This window comes from Empidonax traillii, unplaced genomic scaffold (genome assembly GCF_003031625.1).
Source record: "Empidonax traillii isolate 1590-97213 ecotype Southwest subspecies unplaced genomic scaffold, ASM303162v1 scaffold5:size3517227, whole genome shotgun sequence".
NCBI classification, from domain to species: domain Eukaryota; kingdom Metazoa; phylum Chordata; class Aves; order Passeriformes; family Tyrannidae; genus Empidonax; species Empidonax traillii.
Window position 1 is genome coordinate 2,308,818 of NW_020955198.1, and position 20,909 is coordinate 2,329,726.

Consider the following 20,909-nt stretch of genomic DNA (forward strand, 5'->3'; position numbering starts at 1 on the left):
CAAGCTGCCATGGAAGTAGAAAAATTTGTTCTCTGTCAACTCAGAGACAGACCATGATTCTTGCAGGAAGAGAGTGAGTGGATGTTCAGTCTTTGCTTGGGGAAAAAGCAGTAGCACAGGAACTCCCTATATGCAGAGTGTCATGATTTTTGCTCCAAGGCAAGAGTCCAAGGCAGCAGATATACCAAGGCACAGCGCTCCCGAAATTATTTCTGGTGTCCTTTGAGAAGATCATTCCAGTCAATACAAGGATTATTTCTGAATGCTGGGAGGATGCATAACCCCCACCTGATGAGCCTGGCTTCCCAGCAGCAACATCCTTTGCACCAACACATTTGCAACTGCCCAGAAAGAAAGAAAGAACAAAGAAAACGGGACAGAGCTCCCTCCAGCGCCTGTCTCCATCTGCCCACAAGCTTCCTCAACTGAGTTATGATAATTACATCATCACTTGAGATTTATTTAGTATCTCCATCCGGGAAAAAGAACTAGGAAGTCTGGTTGTGACCAGCAATCAGAGGGTACTCAGCTGATGAGCAGCTCCCCATCAGTGAGAGAGCAGTAGGAACCTTCGAGGTATTGGATTTAAGTAATGGTTTGCCAGAGGGACAGGGCCCACGCCACGGCAATCAAAGCTCCTCTGCACCATTAAGGAGCTGTAAGTGGAGCGGGAGGCGCAGTGCAGCTATTGACCGAGTAGGTGGGCAAGAAAATGGGTTTAGGTAACCGTTTGCTTCCTGAGAGATGGAAAACACAAAGGAATGTTTCTCTGGCAGCTTTCTGGCTCCCTGATCCTCACTGTCCAAATCAGCATTTATATTGTCTGTCTATCACATACTTGTGCACAATGACCAGTATGCTGTGTTCAGGCTGCTCTGCTGCAGTCCGCACAGTGCTTTCCTGCTTGCATTTGCCCTCTCACTATCTCTGCCATTTTTTTAAAATCCCTGACCTAACAACATTTTAAAAAATATAAATTGCTGATATGATTTTATATCAGGCTGCCACATAGGTGGATCAAGTATTGCTGCAGCTCTAGCCACCCTCTTTCTTCCTTCCTCCACCCCCTCTGCACTGAGTGATGACTTGTACAGAGAGGTGAAGCGGAGGCACATGAATAGCAATACTTTCTTCCTCCTTGTTGAGACGGTAGCTGAGGGCCAATAGGCCCACACTCTGCTTTAGAAAGCAGCATTAGAATGTCTGCTGTGAGACCAACCTGCAGCCTGAAACCTGAATCCTTCCACAACAAATAGGCCTGCAGGTCTGTGCTGAGATGCCTGGGCATATCCCCTTCTGATTTCCCAGTCAGTAGCTTGGATGTAACCAACTAAGAGGAATCAGTTCTCCACTTTTAGCTGTTTGATCCATGTCTTTTTGTTCCTCTTTCTGTACCTGAGGAGGACAGAGGTAGTGTGTGCCAGAGCTGATGTCTCCTATATGTTTCTTTCCTATGTTAACCTCTTGACTGTTAGTGGGCTCAAGAGACACAGCATCAAAACTCCCAGAAACAGGCCCTCCTACAAAAGGAGAAGGCGCTGCCCATTATTTGCTGCACATTGCTCCTTGTGGAGCAACTTTAGGAAGGCTGCACCGGCGTCCTGACACCCCTGACTCTCACTGGGACCTTGCCAAAGTATCTAGGGCCAGCTCCTTCCAGTGAGAGTATTTTAAGCGAGGTGCCTTGATCCATACCAAGGGACCTGAATGCTGCATCCAACTGTGAAAACATTGGCAGTTGTCCCATTTACTGAAACAGGAATAATAGTAGCCACTCACCTCTGGGAAGCATATGGAGCACCCCTGGTTTATTATTTGTTTTATTTATTTTGTCATGCTTATCAGCCATTCAACTCTCTGGGCACAAAGCCCATACATTAAAATCCAGAGTGTAACACAAAGATCTCCTCTACCCTGAGCATATCCTTTTTGTAAAACCAGGCGTGGGCAAGAGGGAAGGATGGAAGATACTTTACACAAGCAAAGGATGACAACAATATATTTTTCTCCAATTCTGTTATTGATGGAACCATTCTGAAAATGTTGGTGACATCAAGGCAAGAAGATGGAAGCAATAAAAAGCAGGGATGGGGTGATTGGTGGGAGCATGGACACAGAGACTCGGCCTCTAGCCAGCCTGTCGCATGCTCAGGAAGTCTCTAAAATGCTTTTTCCATTATTATTTCTCTAATGACCCCATTAGACACGTGTGAAATTCTGAGAAGCCTTAAATGTATTGTAGAGAGCCACACTGGCAAATCTGCCCAGCTTTTCTGAGGAATGGCAGGCTGCATTGATGAATGGTTTAGAGCATCCCAATGTGTAATTTATTTCCTGGAAATTAATTGCATGTGCTGGTTTCATTTTCCTGTAGTGAATAATCAGTTTTGCTCCCTTTTTAATTAGGTAACAACATAGATTCCTGTGCTAATCATGACACAGTGGTTTATGCATGTCACGTCTTTTTCTACGGGAAACAATTTCAAATAATTGTCTAGGGCCCAGCATAACTTTTAAGAGACATGAGATTTTGTATCAGTGGTAATGCTTAGGTCACTGCCATCGAAGACCTCATGCACAAGACCAGCTAGAGAACCCAGACTGGCCATTGGTATCTGCTATGGCCTCCTGAAGCAGAAGTTTAAGGAAATCCTATGGAGAAACCAAATTAAGGAGCCTGAAGTTTCAAGATGTTGCCATGATGTCAGGCATGCCATCTGGAGAGTGTTCACTGGTCCCTGAGCTGAGACATTGCACTGAAATTAGTCACAATGCATACACTAGAAGCCTTCAGACCTTCTTTATCATTGAACACTTTTGGTCCTCATCAAACACAGCACCTTTGTCAACTGTTCCTCCTGGGATGGCAAATAGGAAGTCCCAGTGAGGACCTAAGGTTTCCCCTTGTATTCAGAGGCTGGATGGGTCTGCATGGACACATATAGGAGGACAATGTAGAGAAAGCCTCTTCTGCTGATGATTGCAGGGAAAAGCTAATGGCCTCCAGCAGCTGCTACTTAAAATTTTCAAGCAGGCTGAGTAAAAATTATCGGCCTTGGCATCAATTCGTTACTTGCAGCAAAACTCTTCTAATTAAGCAGTAGTGTTCAGTCATATTTACCCTTCATTGGGCTACAAGGAACCCATATTTCTACTGCAATACATGCTACTGAAAAAAAACAAATTATCAGCCAGGAAACGCCGCTGGAGTAAAATGAAAAAATAATATAATATCTATTAGACCATGAAATCCTCTGTAACTAATTAATCTGTCAGGCAAAAGTTTGTTGGTGGGATTTCGGCTTCCTGCTGGGAACCTGTAAAGCCGGCACCACTGCCCGGCACATCACCGAACGCGCGGCCGGCGCCACCTGCCCCTGGAAGTTCCCGTGTTTCACAGGTCCCCCGCAGCGGCCGGTGGGAGGTGGAAACCAGCCTGGAACACGCCGGGGCGCAGAGGCTTCGCTGCCTTCCGGCTCCCCCGAGGCGGCGGGGCCGCGTCCCGGAGCGCCTCGCTCGGCGGGGCCGGTGCGGGGCTGGTGCGGGGCTGCGGAGCCGCCGCGGGCGCGGTGCGGGCGGGGCGCGGGCCGGGGGCGCAGCGCAGCGCGGAGCCGCCGCGCCCCGCCCGGCGGAGCTGTCCGCGCCCCGTGGTGCTGAAGCCGCAGCGCCCGCCCAGCCCCTTCCCCCGCCCCTCCTCCCCTTCCTCCCCGGCGTCGTGGGCTCTCGCAGGCAGCCGACAGCCCGGGGCATCAAAGGCTGGGAAGGGTCCCATTCCTCTCTTGATTCTCCCCCTCCTCACCCCACCTTTTTGCTTCTTCTTGCCTTTTTTTTTTTTTTTTTTTTTTTTTTTTTTTTTTTTTTTTTTTTTTTTTTTTTTTTTTTTTTTTTTTGAGCCGGGGAGGGAGGAGAGCGCGGCCACGTTCCACCCCTCCCTTCCTGCAAATCCCCGCTCGCACTGCAAACAATCTGCCTTCCCCATTGCATCCAAGGGAGATAGCAACAGCAACATCATCACGGCAAGCCGGATGGGAGAGCGGAGAGGAGGCTGCTGCTGAGGGAGGAAGGCACACACGCACACACCAGCTCGATGTTGCCAAAGCGGTAGGAGCCGCACGAAAAATAAGCCATGCTGCCCCATGTGTCTGGCGCATTGTGCTTTATCCGAGCCTTTTAGGAGGAAGAAGAGAATTATCTGCTCCGATTTTTTTTTTTTCCCTGACAGCGAGAGTGCGACAGACTTGCGATGGTTGAATGTCAATGCCTGTGAGAGAGAGCAACAGTCAGAGGAGGAGGACAGAAGGGGAGGAAAATGAAGGTGGGGACGGTGGTGGAGAGAAAGAAGGAGCCTCGTCCAATGCATCAAAAGGAGGTTCCTGCAATTGCTGATAGCGTCCTGGCCGCCTCGCCATCCACAATGGTCTGTACAAGCTGCCAATGCGTTTGATGACGTTCCTGTTTTGTGAAAGGAGGAAAGGAAACGTGACCATGTAAGATCCACGTTTCCCCGGTCAATTACATGCGAAGAATAGATTTGATTTCGACGGGTTTTTTTGGTCCAGGATGGTAACAGCTTAGGGAATAATACAGCCGCCTTCCCTCACCAATTTCGCTCTGATTTTTTTTGTGTGTGGTCCAGACAGCTGCTGGAATAGAGAAGGTCAGAATATATAAATATATATAAAATATATATGATATATATATTATATATATAAAAATATATTTGTCTCAGTACATCTGGGATTAAGCTCATTGAATGCTAATTATTTCTTTCAGGACTTTTAATATTTACAATGAAATCTTTTAAAGGCAACAGTAAAATCTGAAGCCACCTGGGAGTACAGTGTTGGAAACGTAGGGTGTTTTCCCACAAACAATGTGAAGGTCTTTTTTGTCAAAGAGGCAATTTTGATAATAACAACAGCTACCAATTTTGCATTTTGATAGCCAGACCAGCTGCTATTTTGTCTGGGTTCACACCAGGATTCGTGTGATCAGGTTTTATTTTTTAATTGAAAGAAAAATAAATTACAAAATAGAAGAAAAAGGAAAATTACTTGAGATGCCAAATACTGTCGAGAGAACCATATTCTCCCTCCTCCCCACACCCACCGGAGACGTGGACCCTTCTTTTTTACAGGCTTAGGAGTTGCGAGAGCTGATCGGGGGCTTTTCTCCTGAGTCCGCTGCCTGCGCCCCTGGACCCTCGGGCGTGGGAGATTTATTTCCTCCTCCTCCCGCTGATTTCTAAGCAAACTTGTGGAGGGGGGCAAAGGATCCCCAAGCAGCACAGAGTCGGGTTTTTTTCTGGTGTGGATTTTTCTTTCAGTGGCTATCCCCGCCGGGTTGCAGCGGGCTGCCGGGGATTCCGCCCCCTCGCCCTCCGGCTCTTGCTTTTTTGTCCCTTCCCCGGCGGCCAGCGCAGCCCCCCCCGGCATTGCGGCCGCCGCGGAGCCCCCCGGCCGCGGGGAGCCCGGCTCCTGCCCCTTTTTTCTTTTCCCCCCCGCGCCCGCCTGCCAAGGAAAGGCACATGTTAATACCACCCGGCGCGGGCATTTTCTGCTACTGCTGCTGCGGGCTCCTCCGTCCGAGACAGATGTTGCGAAACCAAGGCCTCCTCAAGTGCCGCTGCCGCATGCTCTTCAATGACCTGAAGGTCTTCCTGCTGCGGAGACCCCCCGCGCCGCCGCCGCCCTCCCCGCCGCCGCCGCTCCCCATGCCCGGCGGCGCAGAGGCGGCGGCGGGGGCCGCTCCGCCCGGGGGGCGCGGGCCCGGCTGGCGGGCGGCGGGCGGCGGCGGCGGCGCGGGCAGCCCGGCCGCCGAGGAGTGGGGCAGCCCCGCCGGGGAGCCGCCCGCCTCCCTGCCCAGCAGCACCTCCTCAGATGACTTCGGCAAGGGCAAGGCCGAGGACCGCTACTCGCTGGGCAGCAGCGTCGACAGCGGCATCCGCACCCCGCTCTGCAGGATCTGCTTCCAGGGGCCCGAGCAGGTGAGCGGCCGCGGGCGGTGGGCGCCGGGGCGGGGGGGAACCGGTGGCAGCGATACCCCAGCCTGCGGGACGCGGGGCCTGCTGCTTGCAGGAGTGTCACTGGTGCCCGGAGCAGGACCCGAAACCTACGGAGCCTCTGCCCAGGCCCTGGGCTTTAAGATTAACACTACCTGCACCTCGGTAGTGTTTCCCAGGGAAGTGTGGGGTGGAGGCCTGCTCCATCTCTCTCTGCTGCCCGGCAGCCCTGCCTCGGGAGCCCATGCCCAGCCTTAGAGCTGTACAGCTGTGGCATGGGAGGGACGCGCTGACACCTTCACGAAGCAGAGTGGAGCTCAGCGAGGGGGGCTTTTCGTTGCTTTGTGGGTACCCAGTTGCAATGATACCAGAAGTGATGCAAAGAATGAGTTTAATGTGCAGTTTGCTTTTAAAAATACAGCTTCAGTCTGTACAAAGACACGTGGCAGGAGACAGCCCCACTTCGGTGGTTCCCAGGGGACGGCTAGTAGGAGCTCTGCAGGAGCTCCACTGCTCCCATGCTCCCAGTTGCACTAGCTGGAGGAGGAAACCGGCTGGTTACAACTGTAGCTGTTGAAGCTGCAGCCTTGAGATGCTCTTTGGAACAGACTGAGGTTAGGCCAGTCAAGTTTCCCTACACCACACAGGAGAATGAAATAAATGCAACCACGCTAAAACATCAGATGCCACCTTGGGGCATTATTCTCCATATTTAATGAAAATTTAAAGCAGCTCATGTATTTTCAGGCTGGCAACTTCCTTATAGTGATATATCCAGCGACATTTGTTCCTAACATGACACAGCTTGCAAGTGGCAAGGAAGGCTGCAGACCTCTGTTTGTGGGATCAAGGCTGATAGCCTTTACTACTCAGGATAGTGCCATTAACTGTCTTAAGAGGGGATCTTTGCATGGGAAAGGGTTAAGAAGTTCGGCTCTATTGATACTATTTCCCTTTTGGGCACAGAATATGGCATGTAAGGTAATACATTGAAATCTTGAGCAGAATGGGGTTTGCCCCATGTCTTCTTTTCCCTTCATGGACCTGTGTGCTCTGCTAAGGAAAGCCAGTTCTCACCTGAGAGTGGCCACGCTCTGGCACACATCCTGCCTTTTCCAGAGCTACCTATATGTGTAATGCAGTGAGCATACCTTTCCTTTTCTTGGTCTGAGGATGGTGGTGGTGGGGGCTGGGAGGTGCAGAATGGGCTTCCATTCTTCTTTGGGAGAAGCAGGGCCTGCCACCAACCCATCCCCATATTCACAGCCTTGCTGCATGTGTTGTACCAAGGGTCCCATAGGTCACAGCTTGGTGCTCAGTACCCTTCTCTAATGGTTTATGCAGCTGATAGCTGAGACAGTTTTGACCATAGGGTTTTAGATGGGGATGGGAAAAATAACTTCTTTTTGGAGATACCATATGCCCTCCTCACTTATTTGTCTTCTTCATGTCTCTTCTAAAAGTTGGAAGCCATGCAATTCACTCCCTGAGAATTTGCATTATTCCAGATTTCTAATACTCTTCCCTGGCTTGCCATTCTGCCTGTGTACATGAGACGTAGCACCTGCAAGATTGGCTTACGTGTCAGAGCAAATAGAACCTAAGCAGAATTAAAATAAAGGTAGCTCACTTCCTTGGAGAACATTAATGCTTGAAAATAATTGGATGCTAATTTTCACACTGAAAACCAGTGTAGGTTGCATTGTAAAAGTGAGACTATTTGCTGACCATCTGCCAGCCTACCTGAGTGAGAAGCTGAGCAGACGTGACTGGCATCTAATAGAGTTTCATCAGGATTTCTCTTTTTTTTGCTTTCTCAGAGTTTCTGACCAATATAATAAGACACGGCTGGATTCTGCCACTCATCCTTGAGCTTTACCTTATTCTGTAAATAATTTTCTCTTCACCAGCATAGCTTGAGGAGTATCTGAAACCCTTTGCCCTGCAGCAGCTGGGAAACACAAATCATTATGGAGGCCCAAATCATGGGGTTTTAAAGCACAACCAGACCCCCAGATCCTGACACAGCTTCCTGGAATTATGTTTCAGAATAACTGAGTGCTGAATCCATGCAGATGATGTCAAGACCTGCAATTTGGTTTACTTGGCCCTTATGTCAATAAAAATCCAACAGGGCTGGTTCCCAAATTCCTTTCCTTTGTTATTATGGTGGTTACTACTGGTTTAGTCTTTATTTCCCACTTGTTTTCCAACTCAACAGCTGAGCAAAGACTCTTCATGTTTTGGACTCTCGCAACTATAAAAGTCATAGATGCATATTATATTATACCACCTCTGCCAAGACCATCATGAAAATTTATCTGCTTGGAAACAAAATATAATTGCTAGTTCTTTACTCTGTAGATTAATGACAATGACAGATATAAACAGTGTTTTATTTACCTGTCAAAACCATCTGAAACTGCTGCAGCTGTGGGCAAATTTGCAGGGCTGCATCACGGTACCAAGAACAAAAGCCATCATTATAAATTGACTGTTAGGCACTCTAAGCTTATTTACCCAGATAAAATGACAGTGAATCTCCAAAAGAAGTTTTAATCCTATTTTGATATAAAAACCCCAACCAAAACAACAGCCAAAAAGGTTTCTTAGTAATCTGGCTTTGCAGTAGGTTTTACTTAATATCTAATGCTAAACAAAATCAGTAGGGATTTTCACTTTAAATTTATGATTGCCCAACATGCATGATATTTCAGGCTACTGAGTTGCTTATATCTTAAGCTCCTCATGTTTGTTTGTGGCTCTTATGGGTAAGCTGATTCTTTCATTTAAAAATGTGCTGAGGACTGTAGGAAGGAGGACAGCTCATTATTGTGAAACTGTTCTGATGCTTGCATGTTACTCGAGAGAAACGTGAGTTGCAGACAAGAAAGAGTGGATCTAGTGACCAGGGGATCACAGCATCTGGGCTCCCATTTGAGAGCACGACCAGCAAGCTCTGCTCAGGTCTGGCAGTTGAAAAAGGCAACTGCTTTCATTGAAAATGAGAGTTTAACATCATGAAAGCTGAGAGACTGAACTCTGCACTTGGTAATGGCATTGCCTTTCGGGGACTTGCTTGGCATTTTCAAAGGTTTCAATGACTGAACATCCTGCACCGTTGTGTCAGGAAATTCTGAGAGTCCGGATTGAACGGCAAAGCTCTGGGGAGAAAGTGAGAAAGAAAAATGCTGGAGTATTTTCTTCTGTTTTGGATATTGCTCAGTGTTTGCAGAATTTTGTCTGCTTCCCTGGATCTCTGACAATGTTCTGCAAGAGAAAGAAACGAAGATGAGCTCTGCTCTCACAAATGTTTCACAGTATTTGGTGCAGTTCCAAGCTGAGAGCAAGTCATGGAGATGAGCAGGAAAAAACACGGGTGAAAAGTCCCTTCACATCTGCAGATAAACTGTTTTCCCATGTCACAAGGAGTTAGCAGTCCTGTGGAGTTTGGGATCTCAGAAGTGGTGCTAGCAGTGCTGAAAATAAATACAAAAGCATTCTTAAATAAAACTGAGATAATTTGGAAATCCATATGTCTCAAGGATTGCTTGTTAGATTGTCAGCTAGAGTGTGTGTACATATTTTCTTACCTATCAGTTTCAGTCTTCATTTCTCTATTTCTCTGTTCTGGGAAAAGATGCTGTAAAGATGGAGATTTGAAAAGTCAGTGCAGATAGATTTGGTTGGCTAAGGAGGATCAGAGAGACCAGTCTGTGGACTCTTTTTCTTGCAGGCTTGGACTTAGCTCAGTATTCGATAAAAATGCTTGAAAATAGACTATCCTTCCCACCATTATTCCCTGTAGGCTTTTGGGACACCAACTCCTTAATATGAGAACATGAAGACCTTCAAGGAAATTGGAAGGGAAGACAACTTACAATGGATATTAGGGCATACATTTCCATGTGATATGTAATTAGGCTGTGGAGCTCCTTGCTGCAGGACATCAGCAAGACAAGGAACTAACGTTTAATGAGTGATTGTAAAGCCATGTGGTTATTAAGAATACTTAGTGTCAGTACAATTAATGATAACACTTATGAAAGTAAAATTCACACTTCACATCTGAAGCCAATCTAGAGATCAGGGTAAGACTGAAGAGGAGCAAAGCCTTGGGGCTGGTCTCTAGCCCCACAGCTCACCAGCCTCTTGTGCATAACCAGTGAGATCCATGTCTGGATTTCATGCATGTGTAATGTAATGTCTTCATCATCAAGGCACCTGCCATGTTCAGGACTTCTCTAGAGCTAAGATGATTCTAAATTACTCAGTCTGGATTAACACACATTCCTGGGGCCCTAGGTAAGATCAGTGAATGGTCAGTACTGTTGAATGGCTGGTCATTAGCATGTTGAAAGAAGCACTTGAAATAACCACTGAGAATCTCAGCCCCATTCCTGTTCGAGGCAGAGGCACAAAGCCTCTTTAGCCCCCTGCCTAGTAGGATTTGCAGAAAAGGCATGAGCTAAGCCAGGAAATATTGCCAGTCTGCAGACTGGTCTCTCAGCAGCACAGAGGAGTGCAGGAGGTCTCTGGGATGCCTGATATCTGATTTACAACATTGTAAGATCAAGGAGAATCAGGTGCATGTTTTCTGGAGTGAGACAAAGAGGAAAAGAGGCAGGCTGTGGCATAATGCAGGACACAAGTGTGATAGTGAATGAGTGGAAGAAGAAACAACTGTGCAGCCATCATCACAAGCATGTCCAAAGCCAGGAAAACTTGGGAATGGAGATGCTGGTATTTCATGGCCTCTGTCCAAACTGCCTAGACCATCAGGATGGTCTTTTCAAACATTGAATCACAGAATGACAGTGCAGGGTTCCCATCCTTGTCCTTTCATAGGTGTATTCCCACAGGGTTCATTAACTTGGTGTTAGAAGGAGAATCATTCATTGGAAAACAGCCAGTTCTGCTAAAAGTGAAGACTAAGAGATTCTGGGATGCAGCTGTTTAGATTTCAATCTGTATATTGTAATTTATGACAGAAAGGAAGAGAAGATGCTTCCTGTGACATTCAGTCCACCTCCCTGCCTTCCCATCTTTGAATCTTAACACCTCTGTAGTTAATTCTCCTGTTTCATCTGTCCCAGGATCAAATCTGTGCTGTGCAAAGCAGAACATTCTTGGCTTTGGCAAAAGCTTTGCTTGAGCCATCAACTGAATGGAGCCTAGGATGCCATCTATTTTAGATTTAGATGCTGTTGCCACAGAGTTGATTGGCAAAGCTCCCATTAACTTCAGCAGCAAAAGTGTAGGCATCCAGTAAGAGGGACCTGACCCCTGTATTTCAGTAATGTTGTGCACACAGCGGGGTTTCTATAAATAATAGTGAAAGCCACTAATCCCATTGACTTTTAATTGCTCCAGAAGACAGGGTTTTCACCTTGTGTGCCCGCTGAAACTCTGATTCCTGACCCATTTATTTTGGTACCACTAGCTAGCCTGAGCAGCAGTTTTTCTTTTCTTTCACTTTTCCCCATATAAAAGGCTTCATGAAGGAACTTGTCTCTGTTTGTGTCACTGTTTCTTAAATATACATTTCAGGCCATGATTACCAGTTGCTGATGTCAGTTAGTGACAGAACAAGCAATGCAAAAGCATGTAGCTCCATTGTTTGCATCTGTAGAGTCACTGTTATTTCCACAAAGGCAACACTTGCTTCTGGAAGGGCTCTGTTCATACAAAACTGAATTGCATTCAGGTTGTCTTTCAAGCAAAAATTCATTCCCAGCAAGGGCCTCCTCTGTGGCAGCCTTTTGCTCACACTTGTGTTTTTCCATTCAAGGCTGGCCCAGTCCTGAAGTCAGAAATGGGGTTGTGCCAAAAATCTGTGATTCTGCATGTCCTGTGCATCTGCTGCACGTGTCTCCACCACTCCTAGGCCGGAGTAAGATAATAAGATAGACTACAATTGTTACTGGTCTATATCTGTGGCCATCCCACATAGCTGATTGCTAAAGGAATAAAGCCATGTGGTTTATGCTCATCAGCCCTTCTCTAAACCTACTGGCTAATTTCAGCCAATTTGGCAGAGAATAGAGATCTGAAGGGGATTAAATTCCTGTAAGTTTCATGAAAACTAGCTGGATGAAGAAGAGGAAAGCCAGAAATGTCCTGTTGTGGGAGAGATTATAGCATTGTGCTAGACACTATAGGACGTGGAGGACAAAGCTTCAGATGGAACAACTGCTTTAACGGGAATGTGTATCCCATTAGACAAAAAAAGAACAACCCCATCATCATATGGTTTCCATGGGAAACCAGACTTACAGAATAGCTTGCTTTTATCTTTCTCCTTTTCCTTTGTTAATCAAGATTGCTTACCTGAAATGAATTGCTTGATGCTGAAGGCTTTCTTATCTTCCCCCATCTTTTCACAACCTACCTTTTATCCTTTTCTGATTTATCACTGGTTGCAGTAGAACAGATTACATTCTTGGCAGTGGAGAGCGATGAGTGATGACTTTCTTCTGATGAAGAAAATAACAGCAAGACCTGGAAATGTATGTAGATTACAAATGGGCTGTCCCCATGCCCCTCTGTGAGAAGGGGTAAGGCAAAATCATGGTGGGCAGACTGATTCCAGTGGCAGGGCCCATACCCTGAAACACTCATACGTATTTTCTTCTCTCATGTCATTTCTCATTTACGCTCTTTGGTGGTTTTCTCTCACCTCCTCTTCTTTCTCTTCTTCTTGGCTAAAGCCAATTCACGCATCAGATCTTGGCCCCACCCATCCTATCTGATTCTACTCTACACAGGTTTTCCTATGGCCTATTTATCATTATATCCAAGCCTCCTCTGTGTGCAGCTTGAACACTGATGATATGACTGTGTTTTATTCTTACCTGCATCTAGTGCCTTGTGTTTGTTGGAGAAACCAGGCTGTGCTTGGGGAGAACTGTGTAAACTCCATGGAGGATGGAGTAGCTCAATCTTGAAAGGAACCCTGAAAAAGCTTTGTCTCCTCTGTAGAAGAACTTCCTGACGAACTTCCATTATGGTTGGAGAATTGGACTGACTTACTCTTTACCATGGAATCACAGACATTTAGACCAGCAAGTCCATATACAAAACAATTTTGCAGAACAGGAGAGAAAATAAACTTGATATTCTACCAGTTTGGAGGCCAGAGACTGCTACTGTCTTTGTGGTGTCCTTGCGTGTCGCTCTTAGCAGAAGCTTATCACGGATTGCTTGATTGTCAGTGTGTTTACGTTTAAGGTAAGGCCATGGGGTCACCTTTCCCTGCAAAACTATGTGCCATTAGCTAAGAGATGAGTGTTAGAGGCACCTTTAAGGCTTATAGTGAATTAAGCATTTGTAGGTGCTTGCCCTCATGGCCTGAGGAGTCCTGTGGCTGCAGCCTCTGTGAAGTTGTTCCTTGTGACTGCCATTGTACTCCTGGTACTATGTGGGTTTAGCTTCTGTTTTTTAATCCATGCACTAATCATGTCCAAGCACAGGGCAATGCCCCATTCTCTCATTCAAGAGAATGAGTCCACCTATCCAAAATCCTAAGGCTAATCTAACCAGTTCTTAAGGATGAGTATGGTTGGAGAATCCATCTTTCCTGCTGAAGCTCCTTTCTTTTTGCCCTCCCATTAGGAGAACAACAGATTATTTTTACCTTTACTTATTTTCCAAGAAGTAAGTAACTGAAGGTATTTTCCAGTAGGTACACAGTGAAAATTCATCCTTTCAGGACAAGTTCAGGTGACAATTGAAGCCATAACACCCCCTGTTCTTCTCTAGGCCAAACAATTCCAATTCTGCCTTTGCTCTTATGACCCGTTTTCTAGACTGCTAATCATCCTTGGTGTTATCCTCTGGACTCTCACCCAGTGGTCCATATTTTGCTTTAAATGCACTGGAAACAATTCTCCAGCTGAATCCTTGTCAGTGCAGAAAGGTCTTGAATCTTGTTTAACAAGTAACAGAACTCATCCATTCCAGGGTAATGTTTGCTCTATTTATTTATTCATTTACTTGTTTATTTATTTATTTATTTATGGAACAGCAGAAGATTATTGATTGTTACTCAACTCATGATCTAGTATGGTCTCCATGTCCTTCAGAGCTGCTTCTTGGGCAGTTCTCCATCCTGGCTCTGTGCACGTGGCATTACTGTCTCAGTGGAGTAGCTGTATTTGGCCTTACTGAATTGTATCCCTTTTTTTTCCCAGTAGCAGCCTCTTCCAGGAGGGTCTGCAGATGCGCTGAGCATTAAGTCTGTTGAATCTTTCAGGTTATTAATGACTTGAGCTCTTCTGCCTTGCCTCCTGAGGAGAGTTGGGAGGAAAAGCCTGGAGGAGCAGCTGTGCTTTACTTTAGGATCCCTTGACTGCTGTAGATAAGACTTATGGCTGGGGCTGGTCCTGTCACTGCCCGTTTATAGCCACCTGGAAGAGGAGCAATGGATCCTTACTACTTCAGTTTAGGTGTCTGCTCTCTGCCCCAGTTAAAGCCACTTTCAGCAAGGCTGAATATGGCTTTCCTGGCAGATTTAGGGCGCTTGCCAGTCCTGTTTGAAATGTTGCCCCCATGACCTGCTTATCTCCTGCCTCTCCAATCACTTTATGGTTTGGGTGGCTCACATTTCCTCCACCTTCTTGTACTAACAGTGTCACTTGGACATTAACCCTATCCCCAGCTTGAGATTCTTTTCACTCATTTCCCTGTTGTGTATTCATGTTGTGCCTAGGTCTTCATTTGCTTACTTTGGGGTTTCACAGATACTTGCTCAGATCCTCATTTCTTGCCTTCACTTCTGTGATGCCTCTTTCTCCAACGTCCTGGCACAGGCATCACCCTGCTTCCCTTGAGTCAAAACCAAGCAGCTCCCTTCTTTGACTGGTATCTTGATGGAAGAAGTGGTTTTCCAAGAACTTCCATGTGCATGTCCCTGCCCATCAGTGTTCCCTGTCCTTACCAAGACAGGTCCTGTATAGCTTTTTACTCTAATTCTCAATCTTTGGGAGAGCTAAGAAAGGTGTGTGGAAGAATCTGTTGAAGACATAACACACAGCATCAGCACACAAGAATCCTGCTGACACTTCACCCACATCACATCAGCACCTACCCAGCAATTTCATGCAGGTGGTGAACTAAAGCTCAGTGGATGGTTTTCACTTTCTGCAAGTTGGAGGGTGATGGGCTAAAGCTGCCCCTCCAAACACCTCACTGCTTTTTCTTGTGTCAGGTGTTCTTCTCAGCTTGACTGATATGTTGCATGACCTTGCACTGTCTGATGAATGAAGCACTTCCCTCTCCTCCTTGTTAAGCACACTAGGACCTATCAGGATTTAAAGTACTGGAAAAGTACAAGAATATTATTATACCATTCCAAGTGATATTAAAAGAACATTAAGACGGATCAGATGAGCATTCAAGAAAAGTAGGTAATAATAAAATACTGTATTGGAGAGAAATAGCAGTTAAGTAATTAAAGAGGGGGTTTGCACAAGAGGCAGAAGGAGAGTTATGGGTGCTTCTGGCCTCTAGACCATTCTTTATTTTAATACTGTGGTAACCTCTACAGGATGTCAGTATGTCAAGCATTGCACCAAGAAGTGAAGCAAAGGCTTTTCTTGCCCTAAAGACTTCACATTCAGGACATAAAAACCCAACATTTCCTTAACATTGAAGAGACATGCAATTGTACAAGATTTAGGGCCAGAGGGAGTTATTGGGCCAGTCTAGTCTGAACCTCTCTATAATAGCAGTGAAATAAGTTCCCTGAATGAAATTCCTGCTTGAAGGTTAATAGCTGTACAAGGACTGGAGAAGAAATATCCCATCTTGATTTTCAGATCTCCCAACAATGGGATATTATTGCAGTGCCCAAGGAGAAAATCTGGGGAAACAAGAGAACTGAAACTGTCTTTGCATATCAAACTTGTCTTTTCTGTCACAGAAAGTACTGTGTACTGTGTGCATCCTTAGAAACCAGCTTCAAAAACCCTTGGGCTAGCTGGCAGAGAAGATTTCCCTCATGGAAAAAGTTCTGTATTTGAAGACAGTTTTATTCCACATCAGATTAAAAGCAAGAAACTTTCAGCCTGGAAAAACACTCATGGGATTCAGCTAGTTAGGAAAAACACAGTTCATAGCCTCCTCTGACATATGAGAGCAGAAGTGCTGTCACCTACATTTAACCCACATTTGGAAAATTTTCTTCATAGATGAGATGGCTACATCATTTCTAAGAAAAACATTTCTACAGCCCCCATAGCCTGCAGTGAGGACTTCTACATAAAGTCCAGCTTGCTAAATTGTCATGACCTGGCCCAGCTGCCATCGTTATTCTCTTTCCCATTCCTTATGGTTAATTTCTTGCCCTTCTTGCAGACACGTGAAATCTGCAGGAGAGTCCCCGGCCTTCCCAACCTGCATCTATTCGTAAGATTTCTTCTTTCACCTTTGTCTTGGTAATACCAGACAAGAGCCTCATCTCTTTGAAGGTGTGCTCAGGCATGTGATGCAAATGTCAGGTGATGATGACAAGTCTGAGTATTGTAGCTCAGATCAAACAAAATCACACAACCTCAGAATAATTTCGGATGCAGAAACTTAGGAGGTCATCTTGTTCAATGCCTACTTAAGCAGATCTGACCAGATCAGATACCCAGATACCCAGAGCTGGATAGCTCCGAAGACAATTATTCCACACACCTCTCTGGCTCCTGTTTTAATGTTTGACCTCCCTTAGGGTGAAAGTGTGAGTGTTCTATTTTTTATTTATAATCATATTTCTTATGTTTCAAATTGTATCCGTTTCCTCTTGTCTTGTAACCATGCAGCTCGGAGAAGAGCCTGGCTTTCTTGCTGTACCTTTCTATGAGGTGGCTGAAGACAGCAGTAAGATCTCCCCTTAGATTTTACAGTGATTTTAGGAAGAGCTTGTGTGAAAGATAGGATTAAATGTCTGCTCTAATTCCCCAGGATGGATTTGGACAGGGGCTGAGATTTTTGTAATGGTAGTCAAATAAATAACAAGGGAAAATAGCTTCCCCTCTATAGCTTGAAGAATGAGAACAAACATTGCTAATAATAGCATTGGCTCAGATATTTCTCTTTGTCATAGCCAGGACACTTCTTGATCCAATAATGACTAAACCTCCAAGAGGTGATACTATTTTAAATCTGAGTCTTATAGAAATGCTGGTTGTAGAAAAGCTTGATTGAGCAAGAACTGTTTCTGTTTAAATTGAACAGAAGGATAAGCAAAAAGAGATCTGTAACTAAGGTTTTCAACTTTACAAAAGCAGCTTTTGAAAAATTACGAATCCTCAAAAATATGCAATATAACTGAAATTTATTATACAATGTCTAATTACTGCAAAAACAGCCATTAGCCTCTTAATAACAAACAGAAGCATTATGTTTCAGTTGCTGCTTTCTGGAAGCTTACAGCCATTTCTACGGCCATTTTTGCTTTCTGCCTTCAATTAATTTCCTTGGAAAGCTGTTCAAAATCTGTCCCAAGATGTGCTTTAATAAAAATGAAAAATATTCTTTTTTCTTTTTCTTACTTGCTTCCCCAAGCATCAGTACTTATCCATGTCAGTTCTGTTTATAAATCCACAAGATACACTCTGTGACATTTAAACTTCTCTGCCAAATTCACCCACCTTTGATAAATAAAGGCTGCAGAACTCCTAAGCTCTTATGAGTTGCATGAAAATGTGTGGCCAAGGGGGCATTCCATCCATATTGGGTTTGTGATGCTATTGAGGGGAACTATCATAAGAGGTCCACAACTACTAGACATCAAAGAAGCCACTTTACTCCCAAGTTCAATTCAGGGGGAACCTACACATCATTTGGCTCCATTGCTCTGAGAACTTCTGGTTTTGCTGTTGTCTTTGTTCTTCTCTTTTCAAAATGGCAAGAAAGATTCTGCCAGCAGAAGCTGAACTAGCATGTTTGAATGCAGCACTGTAGTATTTCAGAAAACTGTACACTTTGGAAAACAAAGGAACTGCATAATAAAAGTTTTAGAGGCTTCTCCTCTGACCCCAGTCCAAGATCTGTTATTTCAGTCCACCTCTTTCAAGGGCACTTCCCAACAGGGCAGTCACACACAGCTGGATGGCACTTGCCCTTCAGGCAGCACAGGCATGGAGGAGGTTGATGCAGCACTACTTGGGATGACTTGAAAGCGTGAACCAGTATCTTTGGTGACTGGTAGTTGATGGCAGCACCTCTTCCCCAAGCCTGCAGAACCCCTGCGTGTTACTCCATCACTGTAGCAAACTCAGCTGGATTGGAGAGCCAGGTGACCAGGGGGACAATTGTAAACCAGTTAAGTGATCATGAATGGCAGAGAGAATATCAGAAATAATTCTGTGCAACTTAAAAGAGGAGGAATTTAGATCAGAGGCATCCAAAGTGCATCTGTCAGTAGGAAAGCGAGCTAAGCTGCTGGGACTCTTCAGAAGTTCTTACTGCTGTAGTAAGCCAAAGGGGATGCAGGGACTGCTACAGGCTTATTGGTTTCCAAGGAGCACTCTGAGAGGCCCCACATCAGAGATGATTTACAAAGGCATACAAATGTGTGTGCATGTAACTGAGCTGCTCTGCGTGTGTTTGGGAGGATCAGAAACATATGGGGCAAATGTTGCAATCTCTGAAGCTGGCAGGAGGTTTGCTACCATAGCGTGGCTCTGTTTTCTGTTTGGGTCGTATCCAGCTATTTTTCCTTGTAATGGATGTGAGAAGGCTACTGAGATTGGGTTTCTGTGATGAAACAGAAGATGCAGGGGGATGATCTTGGGACAGACAAAGCTGGAAAACACATGCTCTGCTTCTTCTGCACAAGGCCATGTTGTATGTCATGGAGCCTCATTGGTTCCCATGGGCTATCCCTGTGCCACCAAAAAAAGCTCCTTGCTTCTTTGTATCCCAGTTCAGCTTTTCCCCACATTTGTGTCTCTTTCAAACGGGGGTCAGGGATCTGTAACTCATCCCCCTCCAGGTGATGTGTCTCCAACAGGGGAATGTAACTCTCTGTCTTTTCTCACCAGATAATCCTCTACCCCTAAGAAATGTGTGATTGGAGCAGCAATACCAGCCCTCCTAGGCTACAGGGGAGTTTTCACCTTCTCTCAACTACATCCTGAATGTTCCCAGTTTTTCAGCATGCTCTGCATTTTGGCCTGATTAGGCTGTTTGTTCTGTTGTATTGCAGAGACAAGGAGTGGTGCTTAGGCACAAGAGAGTATGTTCTTTCTGTATCCTGTAAAATAAGAGAAAATGTGCTCAGCTGGAAATGAAGCAACTTGGAGTTCAAAACTCACTTCCACTGACAGCTGTTTTGCATTTTCATACAGTCACCAACCACCAGTACAGGCCAAGGTCTTTACCCCTAGGTAAATGCTCCTAAGTTCCTTAGCTGTTTGTATGCTGGAGGTGCTGATGAGTCAAAAGGAGGCTGCACAAATTCATGGAGACTGGGGAAACCATCCAGATCCCTCCCATTTGGCCTGCCTTAACCATGTTTGGAACAAGCATTCACCCACTGAGTCCCCTTTCTCAGACTGCCCTGTAGTATTTATTCCTAGGGTGAGGTAAAACCCACGAGTCCTTCTGGTCAACAGTGTTTGGTGCCCTCTGACACAGCTTCACATCTAATGGGTGGGCTGCAGCATGAATAATAGCCCTTCCTGTGATTTATATCCTGTCAAGGGAGAGAGAGGGATTTTTGCCAGATACCTAACTACCTGTAAATGCATATGGCACAACTGCTGGGACACATCTGCACTCATGTGACCATCTTTAATCTGTTTCCTTTTAAATCACTGTGTCTACATTGCCTTGAGCTGTCTTCCTTCACTCCTGAAATGTGCACAGCAGCATTGGAGGTAGGTATCTCCAGTGCATTGCTCTGCTTCTGGGCTTCAGGGCTTGTATGAGATGGTCAGAACACCACAGGGGTCAGAGACCTCGGTTTCCACCAGCACACTCCACAACCCCTCTGTCTTTGGAGGTTCTTCACAATCTCCAGGCAGCAGCCATCCCCCCGGCACAGCACACATCAGTGTGTGCTGATCCCAGCGCTCACTGTGGAGCAGGGACTGGCTCTAAGTGTTTGTGGCAGCGTGGGAGAAGGCAGATGCCACATGGCTGAGCCAAATTGGATTGAGAAGGGGATTAAGTGGTCATTTGAGGGTCACGTTTTCCTGCAGAGGGCAGATTGATGGCATGGTGCACATCTGGGCTGTGGAGCAGATGCAGCCGAGTTTCAGCTGCTGCCAGGCATTTTCCTGGAGGACTCTGCTGAGCTCACTACGGGGTTGGAGACACAACACAGCAGCCGAGAGTTCCCCCATCCAGGGATGTCACTGTGAGTAAAGTGTTCCTTTGGAATATGACTACTCTTTGCTGTTACTGGTACATTTCCAGTTACAGATCTGCACTTCGGCTGTTCCTCCCAGTAATATGTGCATGGCATGTCCAGTGCAGTGTGGTGATTAGCAGTGTATCACAACTGTGCTGAATCACAATAGCTCACAGATCAGGCCTGCGTGTCTTCTGTTGTTTCAGTCCTCTTATCAGTGCTCGGTGTTCACCCACTGAAAAAGATCTTTCCATCTGACTGACCATCCAGAAAGTTCAGCAGGTCATGAAAGCAGGCTGACCTGGAAAGATCTGAGATACAAGGATGTTTCAGAACTTGGTTCAGGCTTGAGCACTTTCTGACACTAGGATGTCAGGGCTGTGACTGTGAAACAGTAGTGAGCCCTTGCTGGACAGCACAAGTGGTAAAGTTCCTGGGCAGGGTGGTATTCACCTCATGTTAAAAGATATCCAAGCAAATAGCACAGTGTGATATGGAGGAAAACCACATGGCCTGCCTCCATGAGTGCTCAGAGGGGGGTGTCTCTGTTTCCTGCAGAGC

General features: G+C 45.8%; 1 protein-coding gene across 3 annotated transcripts in view; it reads left to right on the top strand.

Moving 5' to 3' along the window:
• Positions 1–3,912: 3,912 nt before the first annotated feature.
• MARCH4 (membrane associated ring-CH-type finger 4) overlaps positions 3,913–20,909 on the top strand; it is a 106,224-nt gene continuing 89,227 nt past the window's right edge. The window contains exons 1-2 of one of the 3 annotated variants that reach the window (XM_027879695.1): positions 3,913–4,657; positions 4,774–5,986. In XM_027879695.1, coding sequence (XP_027735496.1) covers positions 5,528–5,986 — 459 coding nt within the window. In that variant the 5' untranslated portion in view covers positions 3,913–4,657; positions 4,774–5,527. Of the gene's footprint in view, positions 5,987–20,909 lie in introns of all 3 variants that reach the window. The other 2 variants (XM_027879704.1, XM_027879714.1) reach the window with 2 other exon arrangements.